The sequence below is a fragment of the Notamacropus eugenii genome, chromosome 2 (assembly GCF_028372415.1).
Source record: "Notamacropus eugenii isolate mMacEug1 chromosome 2, mMacEug1.pri_v2, whole genome shotgun sequence".
Taxonomy (NCBI): Eukaryota; Metazoa; Chordata; class Mammalia; order Diprotodontia; family Macropodidae; genus Notamacropus; species Notamacropus eugenii.
In genome coordinates, this window is record NC_092873.1 from 13,636,805 (window position 1) to 13,662,177 (window position 25,373).

Here is a 25,373-nt window from a genome sequence, read left to right on the forward strand (position 1 = left end):
GTGTCCAAGGGCCTGGGGGGCTGTTGGGAGACCACTGTGATGCGCCCCTGTCGCTGTGGTTACCCTAAGTGTATGATGATGTCAGCATTCTGAGGGCTGGAGCCCCACACTGTCCAACTACAGTTATCTCCCTGGGACTTGTAGTTTGCTGTGTCCATACTGTCTAAAGCTCTGTGTCCAGCCTGTTTCTATCACAATCTAAATAATAATATTAATTGTTATAATGTCATTAACTTAATCTTGATTTCTTTGAAAGGTATCTAGCCTTGGAGTCAGGAAGACCAAATCAAAAGTATGCTGGGTCTGCAGTCAGAGGCTCTTGGTTCAAATCTCACCACCTGTGACCTATAACCTTGATCTTGCAAAGCCATACCTGGGCTCATCTTTAGAATGAAGAAAACATTCCACATGACCTTTAAGATCCCTCATTTTTAACTCTGTGACCCTTTGCTAGCCTGTTGACCTTGGACAAGTCCCTTAGGCTCTTCCTGGGTCAGTCTCAATCCTCTAAGGCCTCTCTCTAGGACTATGTCATTCTGTATTGACAAAGGGAATTTCCATAATGGGAGTTCCCTAGACAGGTGATTACAAAATCGCTATTATATTTAATTAATTTAACACTATTATACTACTGTCTCACTACCAGGTAGGCTAGAGAAAGAGAATGTTTTCAGGCACAACCCATTACTCTCATAAACTGTCCATTAAATCTCAGAAGGGTTAGGCTTTACAGCTTATCCAGTCTGTATAAATATGAATATATATAATATATACAAATATAAAAATTGAGCACCTGTGCTAATGAGATCCTTGAAACATGATTTATGATATATTATAAAATAAAATAAGTTATTGGGCTCATTAATGTGCTTAATAATATTTAATATTTAAATAATACTTTTATTAATATGATAAGGAAGGAGGAAGTACCTGGGAGCCAAGAGGGTGGTTGACAGCATCAAAGACTGAACAGAAGTCAAGACGGACAAGGTCAGCAAAAGACCAGTGCAGCAGTCCAAAACTCCTTAATCCCATTTTACAAATGGGGACACTGAGGTGCATGCCACTGGTGAGAGGGCTTGCCCAACACCGTGTGGGGGAATAAGGCTCATACACAGAATACGAACTCTGTTCCCTTGACTTTAATAGAAGTACTCTTCGAATATCACACCCTAGCTAGAATTAGTCCCCCAATTTATAGATGAGAAAACTGAGACCCAGAGAAGAAAAACTTAAAAAAAAAAAGAATAGATTTTTATTACTTTTTTGTCTTCATATCACCTGGATTTTCTCCTCTATCCCTCCCCTTCCCTCTACCATCTATTCCCTATAACAAGGAATTTATTTTCTAAAAAAAGAAAAGAAAAAAATTCAACAAAAACTAATCAGTTCATTGGAAAAAAATTGATATGATAGGCAATGTTGTGGGCCCCATCCCCTAGCTCAAAAAGGAGGGGGAGGCATGGAAGTAGCTTTCCTGACACTCCTTGGCAGGTCCCCTGATTTTAAGTCTAAAGCTCTTTCCACCACCCACCTAAGAGGCTGTAACAAGAATGAGAGAGTCACGGACCCCTAACTCTCCCCAACTCATCTTAAAGGAGCTCAGCTTGCCCTCACAACACAGACTTTTTCTCAGGAAAAAAAGGAAGGTCAAGGGGCCAGCAGGAGGGCCCTTTGGGGCTAAGGCACCCTCCAGTGGTCGCTCTGGGAGAGGCAGGGACTTGAAGCCCAGAATCCTCACAAAGCTCCCCTCCTGCCTTGGCACCCTAATGGAAAGAAGAGGGAGTATGAGGCTCCCTAAATCAGCATTTCCCAAACTCCCTGGGCCTCAGGACACTGAGGGAGGGGAGGACCTGGTACCGAGTGAGGGAACTTGGAAATGCTCTCAGGCTGGCTGAGCCCTACACATTTCACCTCTTTTGTTACTGCAAGTGTTTTCTGTGCCCTCTAAATCTGATGCCCTGAGACAAATCCCAGTTGCCCTGCCCTGATTTTGACTCTTGTTAGTGATCAACAGATGGTCCTTTGTTTACCCTTGCTCTTTGAAGGCAATGTACCATTTCCCAAATGCAGCCTAGTCCATTTGTGGGGTCATAGATTTACAGCAGGGAGGGGCCTCAGAGTTCATCCAGTCAAAGCCCCCACCGCCCGTTTATAAAATGAGAAGTCTGAACTTGACCTCAGAGGGTGCTTCTAGCTGAGGAAGGTTGGCTTTTGAAAGCAAACACTTTGAGATTAGAGAGAGGGTGATTCCATGTTTTCTTTCTTTCTCTCTTTCTCACCTCCTTCCTTCCCTCCTTCTCTCCTCCTTCCTTACTTTCTTCTTTTTTTGCTAATTTGCATATTTCTTGTAATGTGTGCTTTTATTTTAATTTTAGCTTTATTTTTGTCTGTGTGTTTTTATATTTTAGGAAAATGTCACTGATATCTCTGGTTTTCATATCACATCCGTTTTCCCAACATCCCTCCATCCTCTGAGAGAGCTAGACCTCATCACAAAGAGTGAAAAAGAGGGGGAAGACAGTCTGTCAGAAGGCACTGACGCATCAGCCAAGTCCAGTATCATCCCATGCACTGACTTGCACCCATAAGCACCCCCTGGACCTCTCCTACCCTTCACCCCTCTTATATCAGCCTGTTTCAATGCTTTGCTTACCTATATGTGTTGTTAAAGAAGGTGCCACCTGCACTGGACTCTCTTTCCAATGTCAGTGAAGGCCAGGGTGAGGAGTCTGAACTTCATCTCATGGGTAACAGGAAGTCACTAAAGGTTTGTGAAGGCCAGCAAAGGTCGAGATGTGCACATAAGCCTTATTATAATGGATCTGTGAACTCTCTGGTAACCCCTGGTGCTGATAGAAGCCCATCTTAGTCCTCTCCTCCTTAGGAAAGGAACTATGCCTTTAAGTCATTCAAGGTCACCTAAGATTTTGGGGTTTTCAGGGCAACCTCAGCTACAGTTAATCTCCCAGTCTGTCAATGGCCCACCATTGTCATGGAGGATAACAGAATCTTGTGCATTTGGAGAGGTCTAAGGTGAGAGATTAAATAATCTGTGACATCACTGGTATGAAGAACTCCAAAGTGAGGAAATTCCCTCCACTGAAGCAGGTTGGTTCCTTTTTTGCAACTTCTGGAGCACTGAGAGAATAGGGGACTTGGCCAGGATCACACGGCCAGTACTTCTCAGAATTAGGACTTGAACCTGCGTCTTCCAGTCTTAGAGGTGAGCTTCTATTGGTCATACCACACTGTCTCTCATACTGGATACAAAATCAACTTTTGTTGTGTTGAGTTTTTGTAGAGACCGTTCTTGTTTGTCCGTCATTGCTAAAGAAAATCAATGATATCCTGGGGTGATGCCTTGACTTGTGTATAAAGTGGATTTAAGTGAGGAAGAGCCTCACAAAGTTGTCTCTCTTCTAGGGTCATCAGAATCCAGTGGCAGGGCAAAAGTCAGGATGATGGCTATGGCCCAGGATGAGGTGGGTGACCTTGGCACCTTCCATGTCCAAACAAATGCTAAGTTCTCCGTCGCATGTGCTTTAGTCACCTTCGTGGCCGCTGGAACAAATCATTCTCCTGTACCCGTTCCACTGGGAAAAATCTTCACATGCTTGAGGCAGACACACTCCTAACTCACCAATGGGTTTGAGGTCCATCAGTTACCTGTTACCTGGTTTAGTCCATCCAGCTTCTTGGAGTCACAGGTGAGAGCTGGGTGACACGTACACGAAAGGTGGATGAGCAGTCCTCCCACCAGAGGTGCTGGTCCTCCCTAAATACCTCACACATCTCACGTGTGCAAAGGTGAACTGGAAATACATTACCCTCAAATCCACCAAGGGACTTTAATTTTAGTTTAAAGTGATGCCTTTCATTCCTACTGTCCCTCCCTTGACACATGAGAAAGCTATTAAATCTCTCAGTGCCTCAGATAGCTCTCTAAAATGATCATTTGTAGAGGGGTTGCAATCTGCATTGGTAAAGAGAGTTCTCTCTTTAGTAGTTCCACATATCAATGAACTCTCAAGTTCATACCTACACCTATCCTTGTGTTTTTATAGCCCAAGCATTTCCAGCTGTTTCTCTTTCCCAGCCCCAGACATACATGCCCACAATCATGTGAGTCTTCCCTTATAACAAAGAAAACCAGCTCTCACCATAACCTTATCTGATGGTGTGGTCAACATTCTGCACCCATAATCTCTCACCTCTCCAGTCAAAAGAGGGAGATACATTTCCTTGTTTCTTCTCCAGGGCCAAAATGGGCCATTACAATAATGTTCATTAGGCTTTATTTCATTGATCTTTTCACTTCCATCACTGAAGTTACAATGTTTTGCTTTCCTGATTCTACTTGTTTCACTCTGCATCAGTAGCTTGAAAGATTCCCATGCTTCTCAGAATCTCCTTTAATTGTCTTTTCTTACAACTCAATAATATTCTACTCCATGCATGTACCATGGCTTGTTCAAACATTCCCCAAGCAATGGGCACTCATTTTGTTTCCATTTTTTTGTGACCACAAAAGTGCTGCTATGAAAATATTTGTATATATGAGAACTTTCTTTCTGTCCTTGGCCTTCTTGGGGGCATAATCCCATTGAGGATTGCCACAATGGCACCACACTGGCTCGAGTATGAACCATTTAGTAATTTTCTCACATAATTCAAATTGTTTTCTAGATTGACATACCAATTCACCACTCCACCAAGAATGTATGAGTGTTCCTGTAGTCCTTAACCCCTACCAAGTTCTCGACACTGATCTTTGGGTTGGTCTTAGCATAGTGAACAGAGTGCTGAGCTTGAAGTCAAGAAGACCAAGGCTCTGATACTTACTAATTGTGTGACCTTGGAAAAGTCACCTAAACTTTCTCTGTCTCATTTAGTTTCTTCATCTGTAAAATGGAAATAATAGTAACATCTCATAAGGTTGTTGGGAGGACCAAATGACATTATTGTGCATGTGTGTGTATATATATATATATATATATATATATATACTGAGAAAGAGTGCTTAAGATGCTGCTGAATGTTAGCCATTATTACAGATTCTTCTAAGAGAATGGTATTTGAGGATTCAGTTATTTGACATTGCTGAGAGAATACTTAATACTTAAGCCTTCATATCATGTCAGAACCTGATATAACTTGGTGTTTACTGACTATATTTCTCTCTCTCTCTCTCTCTCTCTCTCTGTCTCCCTCCCTCCCTCTTTCTCTCTCTCTTTCTTTCTTGTGTTTCCCCAAACCTTAAACCCAGTGTACTTTGAAACCCATGGATTGGACAATAGGTCCCTGCCCAAACTCCACTTAATGGCTATTTTCTGGACCCTCCTGGCTTCACAGTGATTATCAATAGTAATTGTTGCTCTTTCCCTCCCACCTTGATTTACTTAAATTTTTTTCTTTTGCTCATTAAAGGGACCATTCCCTGATTACTTTTTAAAGAGGCCTATTCACTGAATGGGCATCACCTCATTCTAAGTGAGCACCTGAATAGGCCTTAGCTGAAAAAGGCCAAGGTCTCCCATTGTATCCTGGGCCAACTCCAGTCATCCTGATGAATGTCACTAGTCACTGGATCCAGATGACTCAGGAGGAGAAAGTGAGGATGGTGACCTTGCACAGCCCTCCCTCACTCAAAACAAAGTCAAGTGCAAGTCATGTCATTATTTTTCTGATTTGAAAACGAAGGACAAACACAAGAAGAACCTGATAGAAAAGTTGCACTTGACTTTGAGACTCCAAAGTCGCCTTTCATGTCTTGACGAGACATCTGAGTAAGACTTTGTGGGGGACAGGGAAAATACTGGTGCTGAAAATATGGTCCTTTAGAGTAGACAGGAGCTTGGGACTGCTGACAATTCTCCAGGACTTCCCAACAGTGATCCAGCCTGCTCTTTTCCTTCTGGTCAGTTCCTTGTCCTGCTTATTTGACCTGTCGATGGGTAATTCAAGTCTGGAATAAATGTACTTGGTAGATTTCCTCAATGGGCTACTCGTTCAGCTGCACATTGTTATCAAAGCAGTAAGTATTTCTCATCTACTTTGTGTTTTTCAGTTCAGATGGCTAAGCTGATCTCTTCAAGTGACCATGGATTTTAATGAGGAGTGTTCTGAAGCTTAATGTTAACTATCAGATAAATCTTGTCTACAAATGGGCATTCATTCATTTATTCACTCATTAGTTTAATAAACATCAAATTCATTCATTTAATAAACATTTATTAAGTGCCTTTCTACGTGACAGGTACTGCATTAAATGCAAAAAGAGGCAAAAGACATTCCTTACCCTCAAGAAACTTAAAATCTAACGGAGAAGACAACATGCAAACAAATATATTCAAGGATATTTCCAGGACACATATATAAGACATATTTACAGGCATCTGGAGAACTTAACCATCTATGAGAAATCCCTCCTCTAAGGGGTCTCCATGAAGGCCATCCTCTATCACTTAATGTCTTCCTTGAGGTGGATCATTGATCAGATTATCCCCCATAGTTCCAAACTGCCATTTTAACCTCCATATGGGAAGCCCCTCATTGAAAGCAAGCTTTAGACTCAGCATTTTTTATGCTGATAAACAGATAAAAGAAAGACAGAGTGGAAGACAAGCCTGGAGATTGAGGGGGTGAGAAGGTGGAGTTTGAGAGTTTTTTCAAATATTGGAAGGGCTTTCAAATAGAAAAGAGATTAGACTTGTTCGGTTTAATAATAAATAATAACTAGAATTTATCTAGTGATTAAAGATTTGCAAAGTACTCTACAAATATTATCTCATGATAATCTCACAACAATGTTAGCAGGTGGGTGCTATTATTATCCCTACTATACAGAAGAGGAAATTGAGGCAGGCAGAGCTTAAGTGACACAGTACACAGTAAGGGTCTGAGGTCAGATTTTAACTCAGGTCTTCCTGACTCTACTGAACCTCCTAGTTTGGTCCCAGAAGGGAAAACTAGAACCAGTGGAAGGGGAGTAAAAGGGAGGTAGATTTAGGCTCAATGTTAGGGAAAACCTCTTAACAGAGCTTGCCAAAAATGGGTTAAGCTACATAAGGTGGTATTAGGTGCCCCCTCACATGAGGCACTTAGATGACCCCTTGTCTAAGATGTGGTGGAGAGGATTCCCATCCAAGATGATGAGAGGCAATAGATTGCTGGCCTTGCAGTCAGGCACAGGGAGTGCAAATTTACCCTCAGATACTTCCAAGGGACAGTGGGCAAATTTCTTAATAATCTTCCTGGGTTTCTGTTTCTTTCATTTGTAAAATAGAAACCTATAGGTTCAGATTCAATCCAGCTCTGACTCTGTCTAGCTGAGATTCTGTTTGGTCCGCTTGTCAATGTAAGTGTCACAAAGGGCGAGGCTTCTTAAGAGTCGATCCAATATGACGAACCTTTAATAAACTTTGTTTTACTTTGAAAAAAAATAGAAACCTATCTTGTAGAGATATTGTGAACAAATAAAATAACGTGTAAAGGCCCCTTAACATGAACTAATGTGGTCTATGAGGCTCCTTCCAACTCTGGGATTCTGAATCTTTTTAAAATTCATTTATTTTTCCATGAGCAACAGTCAATTCCCCCCACCACAGACCCCCTAACCATTAAAAAAGAAAAACAAAATTTTGTTATAACCATGACTAGTGAAGCAAAGTGAATCCCTTTCCCCCAAAATTATTTCTCATTTATAGATTTGAGCAATACTGTGGAATCTGTGAATTCTTCATACCTCTCCATCTATTGTGTGCCTGGGAAGATGGAACTGCTTTGTCTGAACAAGCCTATCTGCTCATTCTCATGTCTCAAACAGCGAACAGAGGGAGGCTAGCCTTCTAAAGAATGACTGAGGACAGACCCACCAGCACTGGACATCAGATCAGAGTGGAATGAGGAAGAGAAACCAGATTTCTCAAGAAATCAGAAGAGGAAAACATGAACTATGAAAGGCTGACTTCAGGGAACTGAGCAGAGAAGGGAAAGATTCCTGTGTAAAGCTTTTCTCATATACGAGACAAACAGGCCCTCCCTAGCTGTACTAGTAACTCTAATATTACTTGTGTCTGGAGAGGAAGAGGAAGGACCTCAAGCTCAGTCACAATCCAGAAATAAGTCCTTGCCTGCAAACTTCTGGCAGCACAAGTAATTACCAAGCTTGGGACTCCCGGCTCCTTTGGGGGTCTAAGCAGGTGCTGCTCCCCTCTAACTGTGCCTTCTGGAGGGACTACAACCCCCTCAGAGCTTTCAGGAGGGAGAGGAGAACAAAGCCAGGGATGTTCTTGGGGGAGAACATTCCCTCACTCTGAGGAGATGTTTCATACCAACTCTTCTGACTCAAGCAACTTAAGACTCACTTTTTTGGTCTTTTAAAATTTTCATTTATTTTTCATTTATGAAATAAAATAAGCATTTCCATAGTATGGTCTAATAGTAATAAAAAGATTGCACATGAAACTGTAAATCCACTATATACAATTTACTATTCTGTTTCTAAAAGCTAATTAAGCTCTACTGCCTAACTGATATAAACAGTGAGAGGGTAACACACGGATGGGTGTTCCAGATGATTGTATCAGAAACCCACTTCTCAACACCTCAGGGTCCTCCGGAACCCTGGAGGAAGAAAGAGTTTGCTGCCCTTTGGGGACCCAAACTGCCAGAGGAAGTGGGGGATAGGAGTGTAGCCCAGGCCACACTGGTACAGCTCTTTATATCCAGGAAGGTCGATAGAAACACTGAGTCTCTGATCAAGAAGGGGGCTCACTGGGATTCAGCAACTGTGGTCTTATAGGGTGGGAGGGAATCTGGTCTTGGGCATCTCGGGTCTATAGCCACCAGGTCTAGAGGGTGGGGTCCTCTGAGACTCAGAGACTTCTTAGATGAAAGTGGCAGGATCAGAGGTTTAGAGCAGAAGGAGGCTCCTCAGAGACTTTCCTTTTAAAGGTGAGGAAGCCAGGTGTCATGGAGGACAAATGACTTGTCCAGGGTCATAGAGGTAGTAAGTATTAGAGGGAGGATGTGAACCCAGATCCTTCCTTCAGAGACAGAGGTTTCTGTTGCAGTCTTGTCCACCTCAGGCCAAACCAGTGGCGATTGCCAGCTTCCCTGCCTCCTTTTCCTCCTTCTTTTCCTCCCCCTACCACTAGGAGAAGGCTAGGACCATTAGGGGGGCTGAGTCTGGGCTCTGATCCTTCTTGCCCTGATTAGAGTGTGTGGGGCATCACTCCGGCCACGTGGGCAGGAGGGAAGCAGGAAAGAATTAGAGGGGGTCTGGCCCCAGAGAAGGGGGTGTGGGTGGAGGTGGGGTTGAGGAGCAGGGATGCTGCAGGGAACCAAGCAGGCTTTAGCTGGAAGATTAGACAGAGAGGGAGCAGAGACAACAACCTCCTTTGTGGAAGGAATGAGGATTATGGAATCAAGTGACCAGGGCTGGCAGTGGGGCCCAGCTCGGCTGGAGTTTGGTCAAGACTCAGCCCCCGCAGTGGGGAGTGGGGATGAAGGGCTGGGTGGGGGCTGAGCAGCCAAACACTCCAGGCACCAGCAGGACGTGGACGTCCCACCTGTGAGTATGGAGGGAGAAGGTGGGAGCTGTTTCCTGGAAATAAAGGGGTGCTTTGGGAGCTACGTGGATCCTGTAGGGCTTAGCCAGTAAAGATGTGGACACTTGCTAGCCTACCCCCACATGCTATGTGCTCACACACATATGAGCATATGACATATGTGAACATACCGAGACACATGCACATACCTGTGGAGTGACATGTGTAACACACATACCCTCAGACTCATTTGACCCGATGAGCTTTAGAGAGACTGGGATTTGGGGACATATGTCAGGGCAAGGGACATGGAGCAGAATCTCTTGATTCAGAGAGTTTTCTCAACCAGGAGGGAGAGAGAGAGAGAGGACAGGAGAACTCCCTGCCTTAGGAGTGGAAGAGTAGGGCATGCAAGGAGGGGGATGTAATGGCAAGTACATGTTCCTGCCAGCCTTGGGGCTTCCACATTAGCAACAGTGCCTGGCTACATTCCCCTGGTTCTTGGGGAAACACCCCCAAAGGTCACTCATCTGTTGCAAAATCTAGCGATCCCTTCACGGTCATCCCACCCCCTGCCCTGTTTCTCTGGACTCTTCTGCTGCTGCTGTCTGGTGCTCACCCCTGAGCTTCTCCTCACCCCAGGAACATCATGACTGTTACCTACACCAACCGGGTAGCCAATGTCCACCTGGGCACCTTCTCTAGGCTCCTGCTTCAATGGAGAGGTAGCATCTACAAACTCCTCTACTGTGAATTCTCCATCTTCATCCTCTGCTACTTCACCATTAGCATGATTTACAGGTGAGTCTGAAAGAGGGAAGACATCAGAAGGAAGGTCAGAGCCGGGAGAGAGACCTTAGGACTGAGAACATCAGACCTGGGATCAGATACCTTAGGACTGAGAATGCCTGGTCTGGGAGGAATCTTAGAATACAGAACCTAGAATGTCAGAGCTGGGAGAGAGACCTTAGGACTGAGAACATTGGACCTGGGATCAGATACCTTAGGACTGAGAATCCCTGGTCTGGGAGGAATCTTAGAATACAGAACCTAGAATGTCAGAGCTGGGAGAGAGACCTTAGGACTGAGAACGTTGGACCTGGGATCAGATACCTTAGGACTGAGAATGTCTGGACTGGGAGGGATCTTAGAATACAGAACCTAGGATATCAGAGCTGGGAGAAACTCTTAGAACCTGGAACCTCAAATATCAGAGCTCAGAGGGAGCTTAGAATCTAGACTGTCAGCTAGAAGAAATCTTAGAACACAGAACATCAGAACTGGAAGGATCAAGGCTAGAAGGGACCTGAATAAAGAATCTCAGAACTGGATAGGATTTAAAACTCAGAACACAAAATGTTAGGGCTGGGAGAAACCTTAGAACATAGGACCTAGAACATCAGAACTAGAAGGAACCCTCCAGCCCAATCCCTGGGAAGCCCTGGCTACCTAAGGGGTCCTAGAAGTTCCAAGTGGGGAGGGGTCTGCTGACTTCCCCAGGGCGGGGAAGGGGAAAGATGTCGATTTGCTTTTGTTGGCAGTTTTTGATTGGTGTTTTCTGTGGGTTAACAGTGTTCGAGTTACAAGAAGCCTGTCCTGATCCCCTCCATTCTGGGGGTTCCCCTCTATTGATCATCTCCAATTCATCCTGTATATAATGTGTTTGCGTGCTGACTCCCCCATGAGACTGAGCTCCCTGAGAGCAGAGACCATTTTCAGCATGTAGCAGGGTGCTTGGCACATAGTGTTAGGTGTCTAACTCATTTGCCCAGGGTACCACAGCTAGTAGCTGAGGCAGGATTCAAATCCAGGTCTTCCTGATCTTCTAAGGCCCTGTCTGCCCTACCAGGCACAGAAGTCCCAGCTGTGCTCATTCTCACTGCCACACTTCTGTGACCTTCTTCTCTCCCTATCTTTCTCAGACTGATCCTTAGCGAGAGCCAGAGGCTGCTCTTTGAGAAGTTGGCCCTGTACTGTGACAAGTATGCCCAGCTCATCCCTGTGTCCTTTGTGTTGGGTAAGTCCAGAAGGCCTCTCCTACCCTCTCCTCCAGAGCCCCTTGTCTGAGCCAGGACAGGGGCTGCTAACGTGCAAAATGAGCAGGACTCTGGTGCTGGCAGAGCAGGGTCTGGGGCTTGTGAAGCACCCTCAGGAGAGATGCCCCAGGAGGGCGCTTCTGTGTGTCTGTCTATCTGTCCATCCATCTGCCTATCTGTCTGTCTTTCTGTTGGGGGAAGGAGGGGGGAAATGGAACATGGTGGCAAGTAAGTCAAAGGGAGAGAGGAAAGTGTGTTCAAGGTTCATTCAGATCATGATGAACAACTATTTCTGATTTTACGACTAATCTGGCTTCCAAATTCCAAACTCAGTTGGAATTGCTCTCTCTGAGGCTCTTAATTTCTACATCTGAGGACCATTCTGCAGCCCTCATTTCCTCTTCCATCACTCCACCTCCTGACATAACCTACTAAACCTTTCTCCGGTACCCTGTCTCCTCCCAACTTTACCTAATACCACTCCCTCTTGGGTCTCCTCCTGCTTCCCCACCAGATCCTGCTCTGTAACCACACCACACCCACTAGCTGTGGGTATCCCTCAAAATTCCATCCCAAGTCCTCTCCTCTACGGACCCATCATCAAAGGTTCTGAACCTTTTTTTGTGTCATGGAATACTTTGGTAGTCTGGTTAAGCCTAAGAATCTCTTCACAGGAAAAAAAATTTGTAATATTTTATTTTAATTAAAATATTTTATTTTTAATTTTCGAATTGAAAGAAATGTCAAATTTCAATTAAAGATCAGTGAAACTAAAAAGTTTTTTTCCCACCCATGTTCACGGACCCCTCAAAATCTATCTCTGGACTCCAGATTAAGAAGCCTTGCTTTAATTTTTCTCTTGATGATCTCAGCTTTCATGGGTTTAATTCTTGTCTCTCTACAAAGCAATCTCAAATCCACCCCTCCTTTCTTGTACTTCTGTCTCACATTGTCAGTTGCTTGCCAGATAGTACCACTTGGCTGACCCATCTACACCTCAAACTCAACATACCAAAAACAGACCTAACCATCGTTTCTTCCTCCCACCTTGAACATTCTCCTTTCTCTGAACTTCCATACAGTCTGTAATGGGACCTTGAAGTCTTTCTTACCTCTTTCCTCTCCCTCACCTCTGCTCAGCCTCATTCATATCTACTCCTCTGCCAAACCTTGTCAATTCTCCCTCCAAAATGTCATTGGTCCTTTTCCAAAATGAAGAATGAACAACCTTCTTCTCCCTGCTCACATGGATATCAGCTCCTCTCTCCCAGACCCCTAGAATAGGATTCCGGTTGGTTTTGTACTTCTAATCATCCTGGCCTCCAATCCATCCTCTGCATAGCTGCCAAAGGTCTTTCTAAAGCACAATTCCAATCATGTCCCACCCTGCTCTAGAATCTTCAGGGGAGCTATTGTCCCTACGGCAAAATTCAGTTCTTTATCTAGGCTTTTAAAGCTCTTCCCAATCTGGCTGCCACCTATCTTTCCAGACTTACTCCATGTATGCACTCTACATTCCAACCAAACTGGTTTGATAATTTTCCCCTGTCATTGAAATGCCATCCCTATACCTTTACATAGTCTGTGACTCATACCTTGAATGGCGTTCCTCGTCATATCTGCCTTCCAGAATCTTTAGCTTCACTTAATTCAAGGCCCACCTCACTTTTAGAGGTAATAAAGGAAAGGAATAAGCATTTATATAAGCACCTACTATGTGCCAAGTGCTTTTTACAAATATGTTGAGATTCGCAACAATCCTTCAAGGTAGGGGCTGTTATTATCCCTTTTTTACAGTTGGGAAAAATGAGGCAAAGAAAAGGGACCTGCCCAGGGTCACAAGACTGAATTTGAACTCAGGTTTTCTTGACTCCAAGCCCAGAGTCTTGTCCATGGCACTGCTGGCTGCCTTTCCTGATTCCTCACCCCCAAATAAACCAGTATTTTCTTAGCTGTGTCTTATTATTTTTTTCCCAGTAGAATGTAAACTCCTTGAAGGCAGGAGCAGTTTTACCTTTTTCTTTCTACCCCCAAGTCCATATATCTTTGCTGAATTAACTGAATTCTGCAATGAGTCTTTGTCTCCATTCGTACATTCACTCCTTGGGGGCAGAGATAGTTTCACTTTTGACTAACATAGGACTCCCTTAGCTCTGGGGAAGCTGTGTTCTTATTCACAGTCCCCCAATCCTTTAGTTATTGATGTAGGGCTGATTCATTCTTTGGGTACTGATGTAGGGTTGATTCTTCTCTACAGATACAGAAGGGGGAAACTGAGGCACAGTACTGTTTCCACCTTTCCTGAAGTCATAGGCTAAGTGAAGATGACAGCAAAAGAAGTTGTTTAACCCCCATCCCCTCCTCTAGAGTCAAAACCCAGAGAGGCAGATGGTCCCTAATTGCTGGCTCTGAGTGAAAAGAGCAGTGATTCTGGAATCAGAACATGGGTTCAAATCCTGGCTCTGCCTTAAATTTATCTTGGGCAGGTTATTTCTCCTTTCTGAACCTCAGTTTCCCTATCCATTTAGAGTCAGGATTTTGAAAGTTTCTGTAGCTCTGAATCCTAGAGTCCTCTGACTCAAGTCTATCCCAGGGTCCCCTGCCCTTTCCCATTCACTCCCTCCCCTCCCTCCAGCATTCCAGTCTCATATTCCTGACCCCAGGGATATCCCTGGGCTGGCCCCAGGCTCCCAGGCTCCTCCCCTCAGCATTATCCTTGACTGCTCACTCTGAAGATCCCATCCTTCACCAGCATTACCCTTTCTGTCTCTACAACTCTCACATCCACCTCCTTCACTGTCTTCCTGTGACCACCATCTTGGTTCAGTCTCCCATTATTTCTTACCTAGACTAGAAGTCTCCTAATTAGCCTCCTTGCCTCCAGCCTCACCCCACTCTAATCTACCCTTCCCAAAGTTGCCAAAGTGACTTCCCTTAAGCATCCACCTAATTATGCCACCCCCTAATAAATTCCAGTGGCTTCCTATTGCCCCTGTGATCAGATACGCACTCCTCCATTTGGCTTTTTAAACCTCTTCTAATTTGGCCCCAACCTACTTTTTCCTTCACTGGAAAGTTTTCCTCCTCCCCCAGTATTCTATATAGGCACCCTGGCCTCCTCTCCATCTCTCATCTCCATGACTTTGTACTGGTGGATTCTCATGCCTAGAATTCTCTCTCTCTCTCTCTCTCTCTCTCTCTCTCTCTCTCTCTCTCTCTTTCTCTCTCTCTCTCTCTGTCTCTGTCTCTCTGTCTCTGTCTCTGTCTCTCTCTCTCTTTCCTTCACATAGAACTCAGGCACCTCCTCTGCATGAAGCCTTTCCTGATCCTCTGTGCCCTCTACTCTAAAACTACATTTATTATCTACATTTGTCACGATTATACATATCTGTGTTGATGGTGTTTCCCCCAATGTGAGCTCCTTGATTCCTTCTCCTTTCTAGACCCAGAGCTCAGACCACTGTCTTGTTCACAGTAGGTACTAAATAAATGCTTATTGGCTGGTGGATTGACCCAATGATTCAGGGGCTCCGTTCCTCCTCCTTTGTCTCTCCCCCTGCCCAGGTTTCTACGTGACCCTGGTTGTGTCCCGCTGGTGGAGCCAATACCAGAGCATCCCCTGGCCTGACCGGCTCATGAACCTGGTCTCAGCCAATGTGGAAGGAGAGGACGAGCAAGGCCGGCTGCTTCGACGCACTCTGATGCGATATGCCCATCTATGCACAGTCCTCATCCTGCGCTCTGTCAGCACCGCTGTCTACAAGCGCTTCCCCAGCACCCAACACCTGGTGCAGGCTGGTGAGTGGGCAGGGCTGATAGGATGGGGCACTGTGGGAAGCACTCCCTGGGGGCCTGGATGACTCCCCCCACTAGCTTGGGACTCAGGCCTGGGTCCTGCCCCATCTCTATAAAAACAAGCATCTGTATGGCATTTTAAAGTTTGCAAAGTGTATTATAAATATTATCTCATTTTATCCTCACAACAACTCTGGGAAGTAGGTGCTGGCATTATCTTCATTTTACAGATGAAGAACCTGAGGCACAAAGAGGGTAAAGAACTTGCTAGAGCATCTGAGGCCAGATTTGAATTCAGGTCTTCCTGACTCCAGGCCCAGTGATCTAGCCATTACACCATCTTGCTAGGTCAGGCTTCTTAGCTGGACTGAACCCCACACAGAAGAGGTCATGAAGTCCCAAGGGACGCCCAGCTTTCCATAAGAGACCCAGAGGGTGACTTGCCAAAGCCCCAGAGCAAGTCGGTGGTGAAGCCTAGACTATAGATTCCATGGATTTCAACAAAGCAGGGAAGACCTCAGAAATCTAGCACCCAGTCCAGCTCTGCATTGAGACCTGGAGAGGAGGAATGACTTGTTCAAAGTCCCTTTGCTGCCAAGATGAGATGAAAAGTGAGGTCCTTTCACTCCAAATCTAGGCCATGTTCTTTGTACTAACCCCCTTAACGCAGTCGTATGGCGGTCTCCTAGAGCTCAGATCTGGGTTTTTTTTTTCACCATACATGCTCCAATGGGTCTGGGAGTCTGAGGTGTAGGGGAGAGGGAAGGTATCAGACAACATTAAAACTGAATACTGACAAATGCCATCTAGCATTAGCCTTCCTACGAAGGGCCTGAGGGTCACTGAGAGAACTGTAACTTCACCCCTACTCTGGGAAGTCTGGCTAGTAGCAATTTGGGTATATTTAGGAAGGGAGTGACCTGTGCTTGTAATACTCAGGTAGTGAGCATCCACCCTCAGGGCCAATGTTGTGTAATTTATCATCTTAGATAGCTGTCCAGGGTACTGAGCAATTAAGGGCCCTGAACCCTCATCTTTCTGATTCTAAAGCTGAATATCTGTCTAGTATACACTCCACACTGCCTGTTATATTATACATATTATAACTATTATAACAACAACAGCCTGTGTTTGGGGGGGGGCTCTTTCCTTCAAACAGCCCAGTACATTAGGCAGTATAAATAGAACTAGTCTCATTGAGGCTGAGAGATTTAGTATGGCATACAACCTCAGAGGTCATGTAGTCTAACTTCCTCATTTTATAGATGAGGAAACTGAGGCCCAAGAGAGTTAAATGATATACCCAAGGCTACCTAGGTAAGCAAATGACAGGGCAGGGATTTGAATCCAGGTCTTCTGACTCTGGGTAGCTAGGTGATGTAGCAGATAGAGTGCTGGGCCTTGGTTCAGGCAGACTCATCTTCCTGGGTTCAAATATTGTCCCTGACACTCAAGAGTTGTGTGACCCTGTGCAAGTTACTTCACCCTCTTGGCCATAGGGTCAAGGAAGAGCCAGACATAAGTGAAATGTCTGAACCACAACTACCTCTGACTCTAAATCTGGAAATCTTCCCTCCTCACCTTGGCTTGCCCCAAGTCAACAGGAGAGGAGCCATCAGGAAATAGAGCTGATCCCTGGGGACCCATCCAGCTGGTCCTGGGTGGATCTGGGTTGTGTTATCATTGTTTCTATATCACTACCTCTCTTTCTGGGAGTCCCTCTCTCTGTCCCTTCCTATCACCTCTCTCTGTCCTGCTCTTCCCAGGCCTCATGACCCCTGAGGAGCACAAACGATTTGAGAGCCTTAACTCTCCCCACAATAAATTCTGGGTTCCATGTGTGTGGTTCGCCAACCTGGCTGCTAAAGCCCGAAGGGAGGGCCAGATCAGAGACAGCGTGGTTCTCCAGGGTATCCTGAATGTAAGTTTGGGAGTCCTTGGGGCTTTGGGTGGAAGGGAGGAGAGGTAACTAAGGAAGGTCGGGGGTCATCCCATGAGTGGTCCATAGCCATAAGAGGCAGCATTAGGCACCTTGAAGATCACCTTGCTGGATTTTTTCCTAATTAAGTCTCTAGGTAGTACCACTGAGACAACACAGGGGACAGTGGCCCTCACTGGCATACCCTCCTAGGGACTAGCTTTTGAGGCAGATAATAGCTCTCATTTTATTTGCCCTCAAAAGACACTTTCCCCACAACGACCCTGTGAAATGGGTAATCCAATGATGTGATCTTGATTTTACAGAATGGAGAAACTGAGGCTTAAAGATTTTGAAATAACTAATCCAGAGGCATAAAGAAAAGGAAACAAGTTATAGGAAAAGCTCTGCATTTAGAGTCAAAGGACTCAGAATATTAGTGTTGCAGGGGCCCTGACCTTGAGTGAGTCACTTTCTCCTGTGGACTCAGTTTCCCTGACTGTAAAATGAGGAGGGTTAGACTAGACCTTGATGTTCTTTGTTTTGTCAGTCATTTTAGCCCAGAGATCTTCGTTCTCAGATCCCCATTACACACCCCTGTCTCTCTCAGCAGCCACAAGAGATGGCTGGTTCCCAAGCACGGTAGCAAGGGTGGGATGTGTGGGTCAGAAGGAGGAATGAGGAGGGCTCACAGATGACGTTCTCTTCTCTGTCCCCCTCCTCTCTTCTCCAGGAACTGAACACCTTACGTTCTCAGTGCGGTGCCCTCTATGGCTATGACTGGATAAGTGTCCCTCTGGTCTACACTCAGGTGAGCAAAATAGACCCAGGGGAGGAACAGGATGACACAGGACTCCGGGAGGGACAGAGGCTCTGGCAGCTCCTGCAGCAGAGATGTCACCTGAGGGGCTCAGGGACTCTGCCTTGTCTTGGACAGCTTAGCAGACAGTCTGGTGAAGCCTATAGACTCATGATTTTAAGGGCATTAAAAGTAAAATACACAGGACTACCAAGGAAAGCAATTATATTGAAATACAGGGATTAAAAATGTTTTTAAAATTCATGGGCCCACATGAAGAGCCTCTGGAAAGCAGACGTCCTTCTAGAATCAGAGTTCTGTGATCTGTGACATTAGCTGTGCCTGTCACTTATGTCTTGTATGTTCTCCACATGGAAGATGCAGGGAGATGGGTCAATATAAGGGGGAAACTTCCTAAGGTCTAAATGTGGACTTGACTGGTGTGAGCTCCCATGAGGGGAGGTCTTCCACTGGATGCAGGATGACCACTTGTCAGGAATGCCCTGATGATAATTGCCAACATTTCTAGGGCTCATTGCATTCTGTGACCCTCATGTGATCCTCACAACCCTGGGAGGCTGACATTGGGCCTATTTTGCAGACACATCTCTCTGTTCAGTGTGCCCAGAGGTCTGAAGCAGAATTTGGACTCAGACCCTTCTGACTCCAGGTCTACTCGTCCACCTGGTGGCTTTAGAGAATATTCCTGTCCAGGGAGGGCTTGGACCAGATGGCCCCTGGGGACCCTCGGAGTTCTGAGCTTCCCTGTCTGTCTTGTGGCCATATCGTGATTTCATTTCCTCTGATACCGAGGAGTAGAAAACCTGGCCTCTCTGGCCTAAAAGGGATCCAACTGGCAAATTCTACAGCATCCAAGTTTCCAAGGCTCCTTCCAGCCTGGAACATTCTATGTTCTAAGGGCCCTCCCTTCCAGCTGTGCTGGGAGGCAGAGAATCCCAGAGCCCAAGGATCCCCTCCCCTTGCTCCCTGAACCGGGGAGCCTGAGCAGGAAGCTGAGGGGGAGAGGGTGCTCCGCATAGGGAGGAGCTCTGGACTCCCAGCTTCTGAGGTCGCTGAGGTACTGAGACTCTTAGGAAGGGTTCCGTCAGCAGACTGGGCTGGTGGAGAAGCTGCCTCAATGGGGGGATGCTGCCAGCCCTCTGAGGACTCTGCTTGTCCATTGAGGGGGCCTGGGAGGGAAGGAGCCCTGCCCCTCCAGGTGGGGTGACATGGCCTTCTCTGCCCTCTAACCCAGGTGGTCACAGTCGCTGTCTACAGCTTCTTTCTAGCCTGTCTGCTTGGGCGGCAGTTTCTGGATCCAGCCAAATCCTACCCAGGCCACGAACTAGACCTTTTTGTACCCGTCTTCACTCTGCTGCAGTTTTTCTTCTACGCTGGCTGGTTAAAGGTGAGTCTCGGGGCAGTCCTGTGCCAGAGGATGCCATCTGGCTATGCCAGTGGGCAGGAGCTGGGCAGCGTGGGAGTGGGGAGGGGGGATCTGAGGTGGGGAGAAGGGAGGGGGAGGAACCGGGACCTGGAAGAAAGAGGACTAATTAGTGTTAAATGCCCCCCACAACGGTGAGTGCCAGAAGGAACATTCTAATCTTATATCCTATTCTATAAAATGATCGGTGGTTTCTGCCATCTCAGCCAATTTAAGTTCTGTATTCTAAGCTCCCTCCCAGCCCTGATGTTCTGTGAGCTATATTCTCATTTCTTTCTTTTTTTTTTTTTTGAGGCAATCAGGGTTGAGTGACTTGCCCAGGGTCACACAGCTAGTTAGTGTCTGAGACTGGATTTGAACTGACTCCAGAGCTAGTTGCTCTATCCACTGAGTCACCTAGTTGCTCCTTGACATCTTTTTTTAAAGTCAGGATCTTGTCAGATCTGAAATTCTCTGTTCCAAGGTTCCTCCCAGGTATGAAGTTCCCTGTCCTAAGACCCCTCTCAGATATGACATTCCCTGTTCCAAGTTCTAAGAGGACAGCACTAATATTCTATGTTCTAAGGTCCCTCTCCACTCTTTTTTATGTTCTAAGTCACCTCCCATCACTGTAAGATGCTCAACTTGAGCTGGGCCTCGGAGGAGGATTTAGAAGCAGAAAGGGTCCAGTTGGTGTGTAATCCCAGAATGGGGCGTGGGGATTGAGCACCAAACTGAGACACTTGGAGGGGCTTGGGCAGAGGAAGGTGTCAGCGAGTGCCCAATATGACTGTGTCCTCTGGATTGGTTGTAGCCAGGCAGAGGCTGTGCCTGCCTGACACTGGGGACTCAGCTGCAGCTTTCCTGGAGGTCTGAGACTGTCCTATCGATTCATGAGGTTAAGGAAATGATTTCTTCAAAGCAGGTCGGTGCTATCTTTCCCCTTCTCCCTGTATCAGGTGGCTGAGCAGCTCATTAACCCCTTTGGAGAAGACGATGATGACTTTGAGACCAACTGGTTGATTGACCGGAACTTACAGGTACAGGAGTAACAAAGCCAGCCTGTACTGTGCTGTGTGGTGGGTCCTGCTCCCTTCTAGGCACTTTGAGACAGGAAAAAAAAGCCTTTATCAAGCACCTCCAGTGGGCAAAACCTTGTGTTGGTCAGTGGGGAAGATGACAGGATTTAGATAGGACACAGTCCTTGTCCCCCTGGAACTTCAAATCCAACAGGGGATGAGACATCAATTCATGGTACAAAAATACCCCCTAAGCAACTGACTTCTATTTTATAAAAAATGTTCTCCATACATTTACTTATCTGTCTCCACAACAAGCCCATGTAACCAGTCAGCCAAAAAATAGCTAGCCTTTATAAAGTACAACAATCTTGTGAGGTAGGGACTATTACTACCCCCATTTTACAGATGAGGAAACTGAGGCAGACTGAGGTTAAGTGACTTGCCCAGGGTCACACAGCTCATGAGGATTTGAAGTTGTCTTTGAACTTAAGTCTTCCTGACTCCAAGTCTAGAACTCTACCTATTTTGTCACCTGGCTCCCTTTAAAAGCGTGTATTAAGTGCTTACTCAGGAGACAGTGGGATTTATTGAGTGAGGGGATGACAACGTCAGACCTAAGTGAGTCAGCTAGCAGTCCATCAACTAACAGTTATTAATTGGTTACTATGTGCCTGGCATTGTGCTAAGAAACAAGGAGGTTTGGATTTAAAAATCTAAAGCTCATGTATACACAAACCACCTCTAAAGCTGGACTTCTCGCTGGGACATCCGGGTGCACAAACATTCCATTCATTCATTTACATATTCCACAAATCTCGATTAAATAGCTACCAGGTGCCAAACCCTGCATTTCCAGGCAAGGGGGCTACCACATTTAACTAGGGTATGGCTCCCCAACCCCAGGGAGTTTATAATCTAGCTAGTCTAAAAGAGATGATAATATGTATTCTATCACAGAAGCTTCAAAGAAGGGGAGCAGAGACCCGTGGGATAGGTCCGAGGGCTGGGGAAATGAGGAAAGCCTGGCTGGAGGGCCAGCATGTGAGGTGTGTGTTTAGCAGGTCTAGGGAACAGTGAACCAAGGCCTAGAGGCCAGACAACACAAGATGGGGGGGTGGGCACAGTGGGGAGTAGCTCAGGCTGGCTAAAGTACATGATGAGGTCGGCTTTCCCCATGACAGCCTGCTCTTTCTTCAAGTTCTTTTACTGTCATTGATTCAGAGAGAGGGGAAGAAAAGGAGAATGTAATCAACCCCCAAAGCTGCTTTTCCAGGGGACAGCCTGGGGCTCCCCAGTTCAGGCCCTTTTCTCTTTCTCTCTCCTCCTCCCTTTCCCCATCCATAGGTCTCTCTTCTGGCTGTGGATGAGATGCACCAAGACCTGCCAGTCTTGGAAAAGGACATGTACTGGAATGACCCAAATCCCCGCCCGCCCTACACGGCCGCGGCTGCAGAGTCCATGCGTGCCTCCTTCCTGGGCTCCACCTTCGACATCAAGTGAGATCCTTGGCCCCACCCCCACCTCTCCCCTCTCAGTGGTGGGGAGATGGAGGGAGCAGTGGATGGACTAAGGCCTCCTTCATTGAGGCTCTGAGGGAAATGGTTTCTGAGGTAGATTGATCTGCTTCCTGGCTATAAGACTAAGGTTCCTCTCTCTCTCCTCTGTATCTCTGTCTCTGTTTGTCTCTCTCTCTCCTTTCTCTCTGTCTCTGTCTCTCTGTCCATCTCTCTCTGTCTCTCTCCTCCCTCTCTGTCTCTCTCCTCCCTCTCTGTCTCTGTGTCTCTGTCTTTCTCTCTGTGTCTCTTCTCCTTGTATCTCTTATCTTTTCTGTCTTTCTCTCCCTCATATTAAAGTGACCTTTGTTATGCCACACATCTGGTCTTCTGGACATCCCAACAAGCATACAGAAGACTAATAAAGACCAGAGCCTTAACCCACAGTCACATCTAAAAATATGGCAGTGTGGTGACAACATTATGAGAAGAAATTAATAGCACAAAGTAAAGAGTTTGGACTAAAAGTGCTCTAAGATTACATTGGGCCCTAAGCCCTGGGAGCCTCTGAACCACTTGCAGGCTGGGGCGCTCTCCAGCAATGCTCGGTAAATGAAGCCCTCCTCCATCTTAGTCTGGATCGCCAGTTTACAATTCCAGAGGACTGAATCATAGACTAAGACGTAGGAGGGCCTTTAGGGGTCAGCTGGTCCAGCGCCATCATTTGGCAGATGAGGAAGCTGAGGCCCAGAGAAGGAAGGTGCGGGCCATGGTCCCATTGTGGGAATGAAGCCACCAAAGTGGGATTTAAGCCTGATTTCTAACTCTGGGGCTCTCTTCTCTCAGTCCTAAGTTGCCTCCTCTGCCAGCTCCCATTTCCTTGAGTCTTTGCTTTGGGGAAGGCTTGAGTCACCCCATGTCTCGTTGCATCGATCGTATACAGAATGGCGGAATTTGAGAGGCAAAAGGGATCGGGCAGAGCAGTTCCACAATGGCGGCCATTGTGGATGGTGGATAGATGCCTGGGTGTAGGGGGTCCCCTAGTGGTATGCTTTGAGAAGTACTAGGAAGGACTCAAAGCCATTTGCATGCCCCAATATCTGAAATCCTATCATTTGCAATTTCAAGAAATCATGAGATTTTAGAGCTATGAGAAACTTAGAATCCTAGAATCTAGAGCTGGACCAAAACCTTATCAAATGAGAAAGTCCTCATAATACCCACCAGCATTTCTCTCTCTCTCTCTCTGTCTGTCTCTCTCCATATGTATAATATATATATGTATGTATGTATAAATATAGGGTCTACAAAGCGTTATATAAACATCTCATTTATCCAAACAACTAGGGGACATAGATGTAGTTATATTCCCATTTTTCATGTGAGGAAACTGAGGTAGACCGAGGTGAAGCGACATGCCCAATGTCACACAAGTATTCGGTCTCAGAGGGGAATTTCTCTCTACTTGCCATAGTAACCATCACACATGACCTAACTAGCAAAGTGACTTGGGACTTCGGACTGCATCTTGTGCTCTCTCTCTCTCTATTACAGTACAACGCCTTAAGCTTCTAAGACTCCAGCCCCTTCCACTTTGGCTTTGAGCAAGGTCTTTTTACCCCCACTGGTCTCAGTTTCCTCATCCGAGTCTTTTTCTTCATCTGTAAATTCGGGGTGATAATATCTGGTTACATGAATGGGGTGGTAAGGATCAACAGAGAAAACAAATATGGAAGCATTCCTTAAATTCTGACGTGAAGGCCAAATGTGAGTTATGATCATAAAAGCGTAAGGGACAAGTGTTTGCTTCTTCTGTGCCTCTCAGTGCCTTCTGGAGGAGGCTGAGCAAAGGTTCACCTGGAGGGCTATCTCCAAGCGGGGAGAGGGTCCTGACCTGGGCTAACAGGTGGGTATTTACCTTTCCAGCATGCAGAAAGAGGAGATGGAATTTCAGCCCCTGGAGCAAATTAAAGAGAACGAGGAGGCCAACCACTCCACTCCATTCATGGGTCCTTTCAGTCGCCTGCTGGGGGTGCAGTCCCCAGGATTCACGAGGTCTGCCTCCAGAATGAACCTGCTTCGGAGGAGGGATTACCCATACCAGGATGTGGGCAAGCCCAGGAGCTCCTGGACCTCAAGGGTTGATTCTTCTTCCCAGGCTGGTTCCAGCTTGAGGGAGCAGTGGGAGAGTGAAGACTCTAAGCTCCGGGAGCTGGACGCCTTCATATCCACCCCCTTCTACGAGAGGCCTGGCTTCTACAGTGCCCCCCAAACACCCATCAGCTCCTTCCCTCTGGTTTTCCCATTGAGGCGCCCACCGGGCAGAAGAGGCACTGCTGTCTCCAATGTCCAGACTGGCTCATCCTTCACCAAGGACAATTGTGCCAATTTCTGCCTGTCACAGGACAGCGATATGGATGCAAGCCAAAACTCTGTGACTTCTAGCATGAGGGAAACTTTTGTCTGGCCCACAGAGAGAGGCAAAACCCCTGACACCTCCTTGGTGGCCACCCTGGAGGACCATCTGCCCAGGAAAAATGAAGAACTTAGTGCCCCAGGGACCCCCGAGGCCCAGACCACAGCTCTAGCGAGCCTCAATTTCCTATTTCAGGCTGCATCACCTGACGTGGAGAAGGCAGACAGCTTTAGGAGACCTCGAAGCCCCTGGCAGCCCTGGCTGGCCCTGGAGAACACATCTGTTGTCTGTTCAGATTCACTCCCTGCTACAATGGGCAGCCCCAGTGATGACCCTGCTCTGCCCAGCTCCCTCCCTCTGGCACCCCCATTGCTCTCCCAAGTCAGGTACAGCAAAGCTGCTATGCCTGGCTTAGATGATGAGGGACCCAGCATCCTTGGCCAGGTCTCCATGGAAATGTCGGTGTCTCCAAAAGATCTGGGGACCGTAAGTGATGTGCATTCACCAGAGCACAGGGCAGCTGCTGGGCCTCCTTCCCCCAAAGACTCGGGCATCTCCTTGGCAGAGGGAGACTTGGTGGGGCTGATAGAAACAATCCTAGAAGAAGCGACCTCTCTGACTCAGGGCAAGTGGGCAGGTTTAGTTAGCCAGTGACCCAGGGCCTCTTAACTCAGGCATGAGTGTTCGAGGCTTCCTTATGCATTTGCTAATAGAGCAGACCCCTGGCCAAGGTGAACTAGACTGCAGAGGCTGGTCATCCAGCAGAGGGCTTTTCCCAAAGCTAGCTAGAGGAGAAAAGGAAGGAAGGAAAGGAGGGAGGGAAAAGGGAGAGAGGGAAGTCAGGAAGGAAAAGGAAAGAGAAAGGGAGGGAGGAAATAAAAAAAAGGAAGGGGAAGGAGAGGCAGGATGAAAGGAAG

At 46.5% G+C, this 25,373-nt stretch overlaps 1 protein-coding gene across 1 annotated transcript; it reads left to right on the forward strand.

Annotated features, from left to right (window-relative positions):
- The first annotated feature begins 10,203 nt into the window (after nt 1-10,203).
- Nucleotides 10,204-25,281, forward strand: BEST1 (bestrophin 1). The gene is made up of 9 exons (XM_072638872.1): nt 10,204-10,355; nt 11,477-11,571; nt 15,155-15,388; nt 17,152-17,306; nt 18,037-18,114; nt 19,358-19,510; nt 20,485-20,565; nt 21,892-22,043; nt 23,967-25,281. The coding sequence occupies exons 1-9, from the start codon at nt 10,204-10,206 to the stop codon at nt 25,108-25,110; spliced, it is 2,244 nt and encodes a 747-aa protein (XP_072494973.1). The 3' UTR covers nt 25,111-25,281.
- Nucleotides 25,282-25,373: the final 92 nt, after the last annotated feature.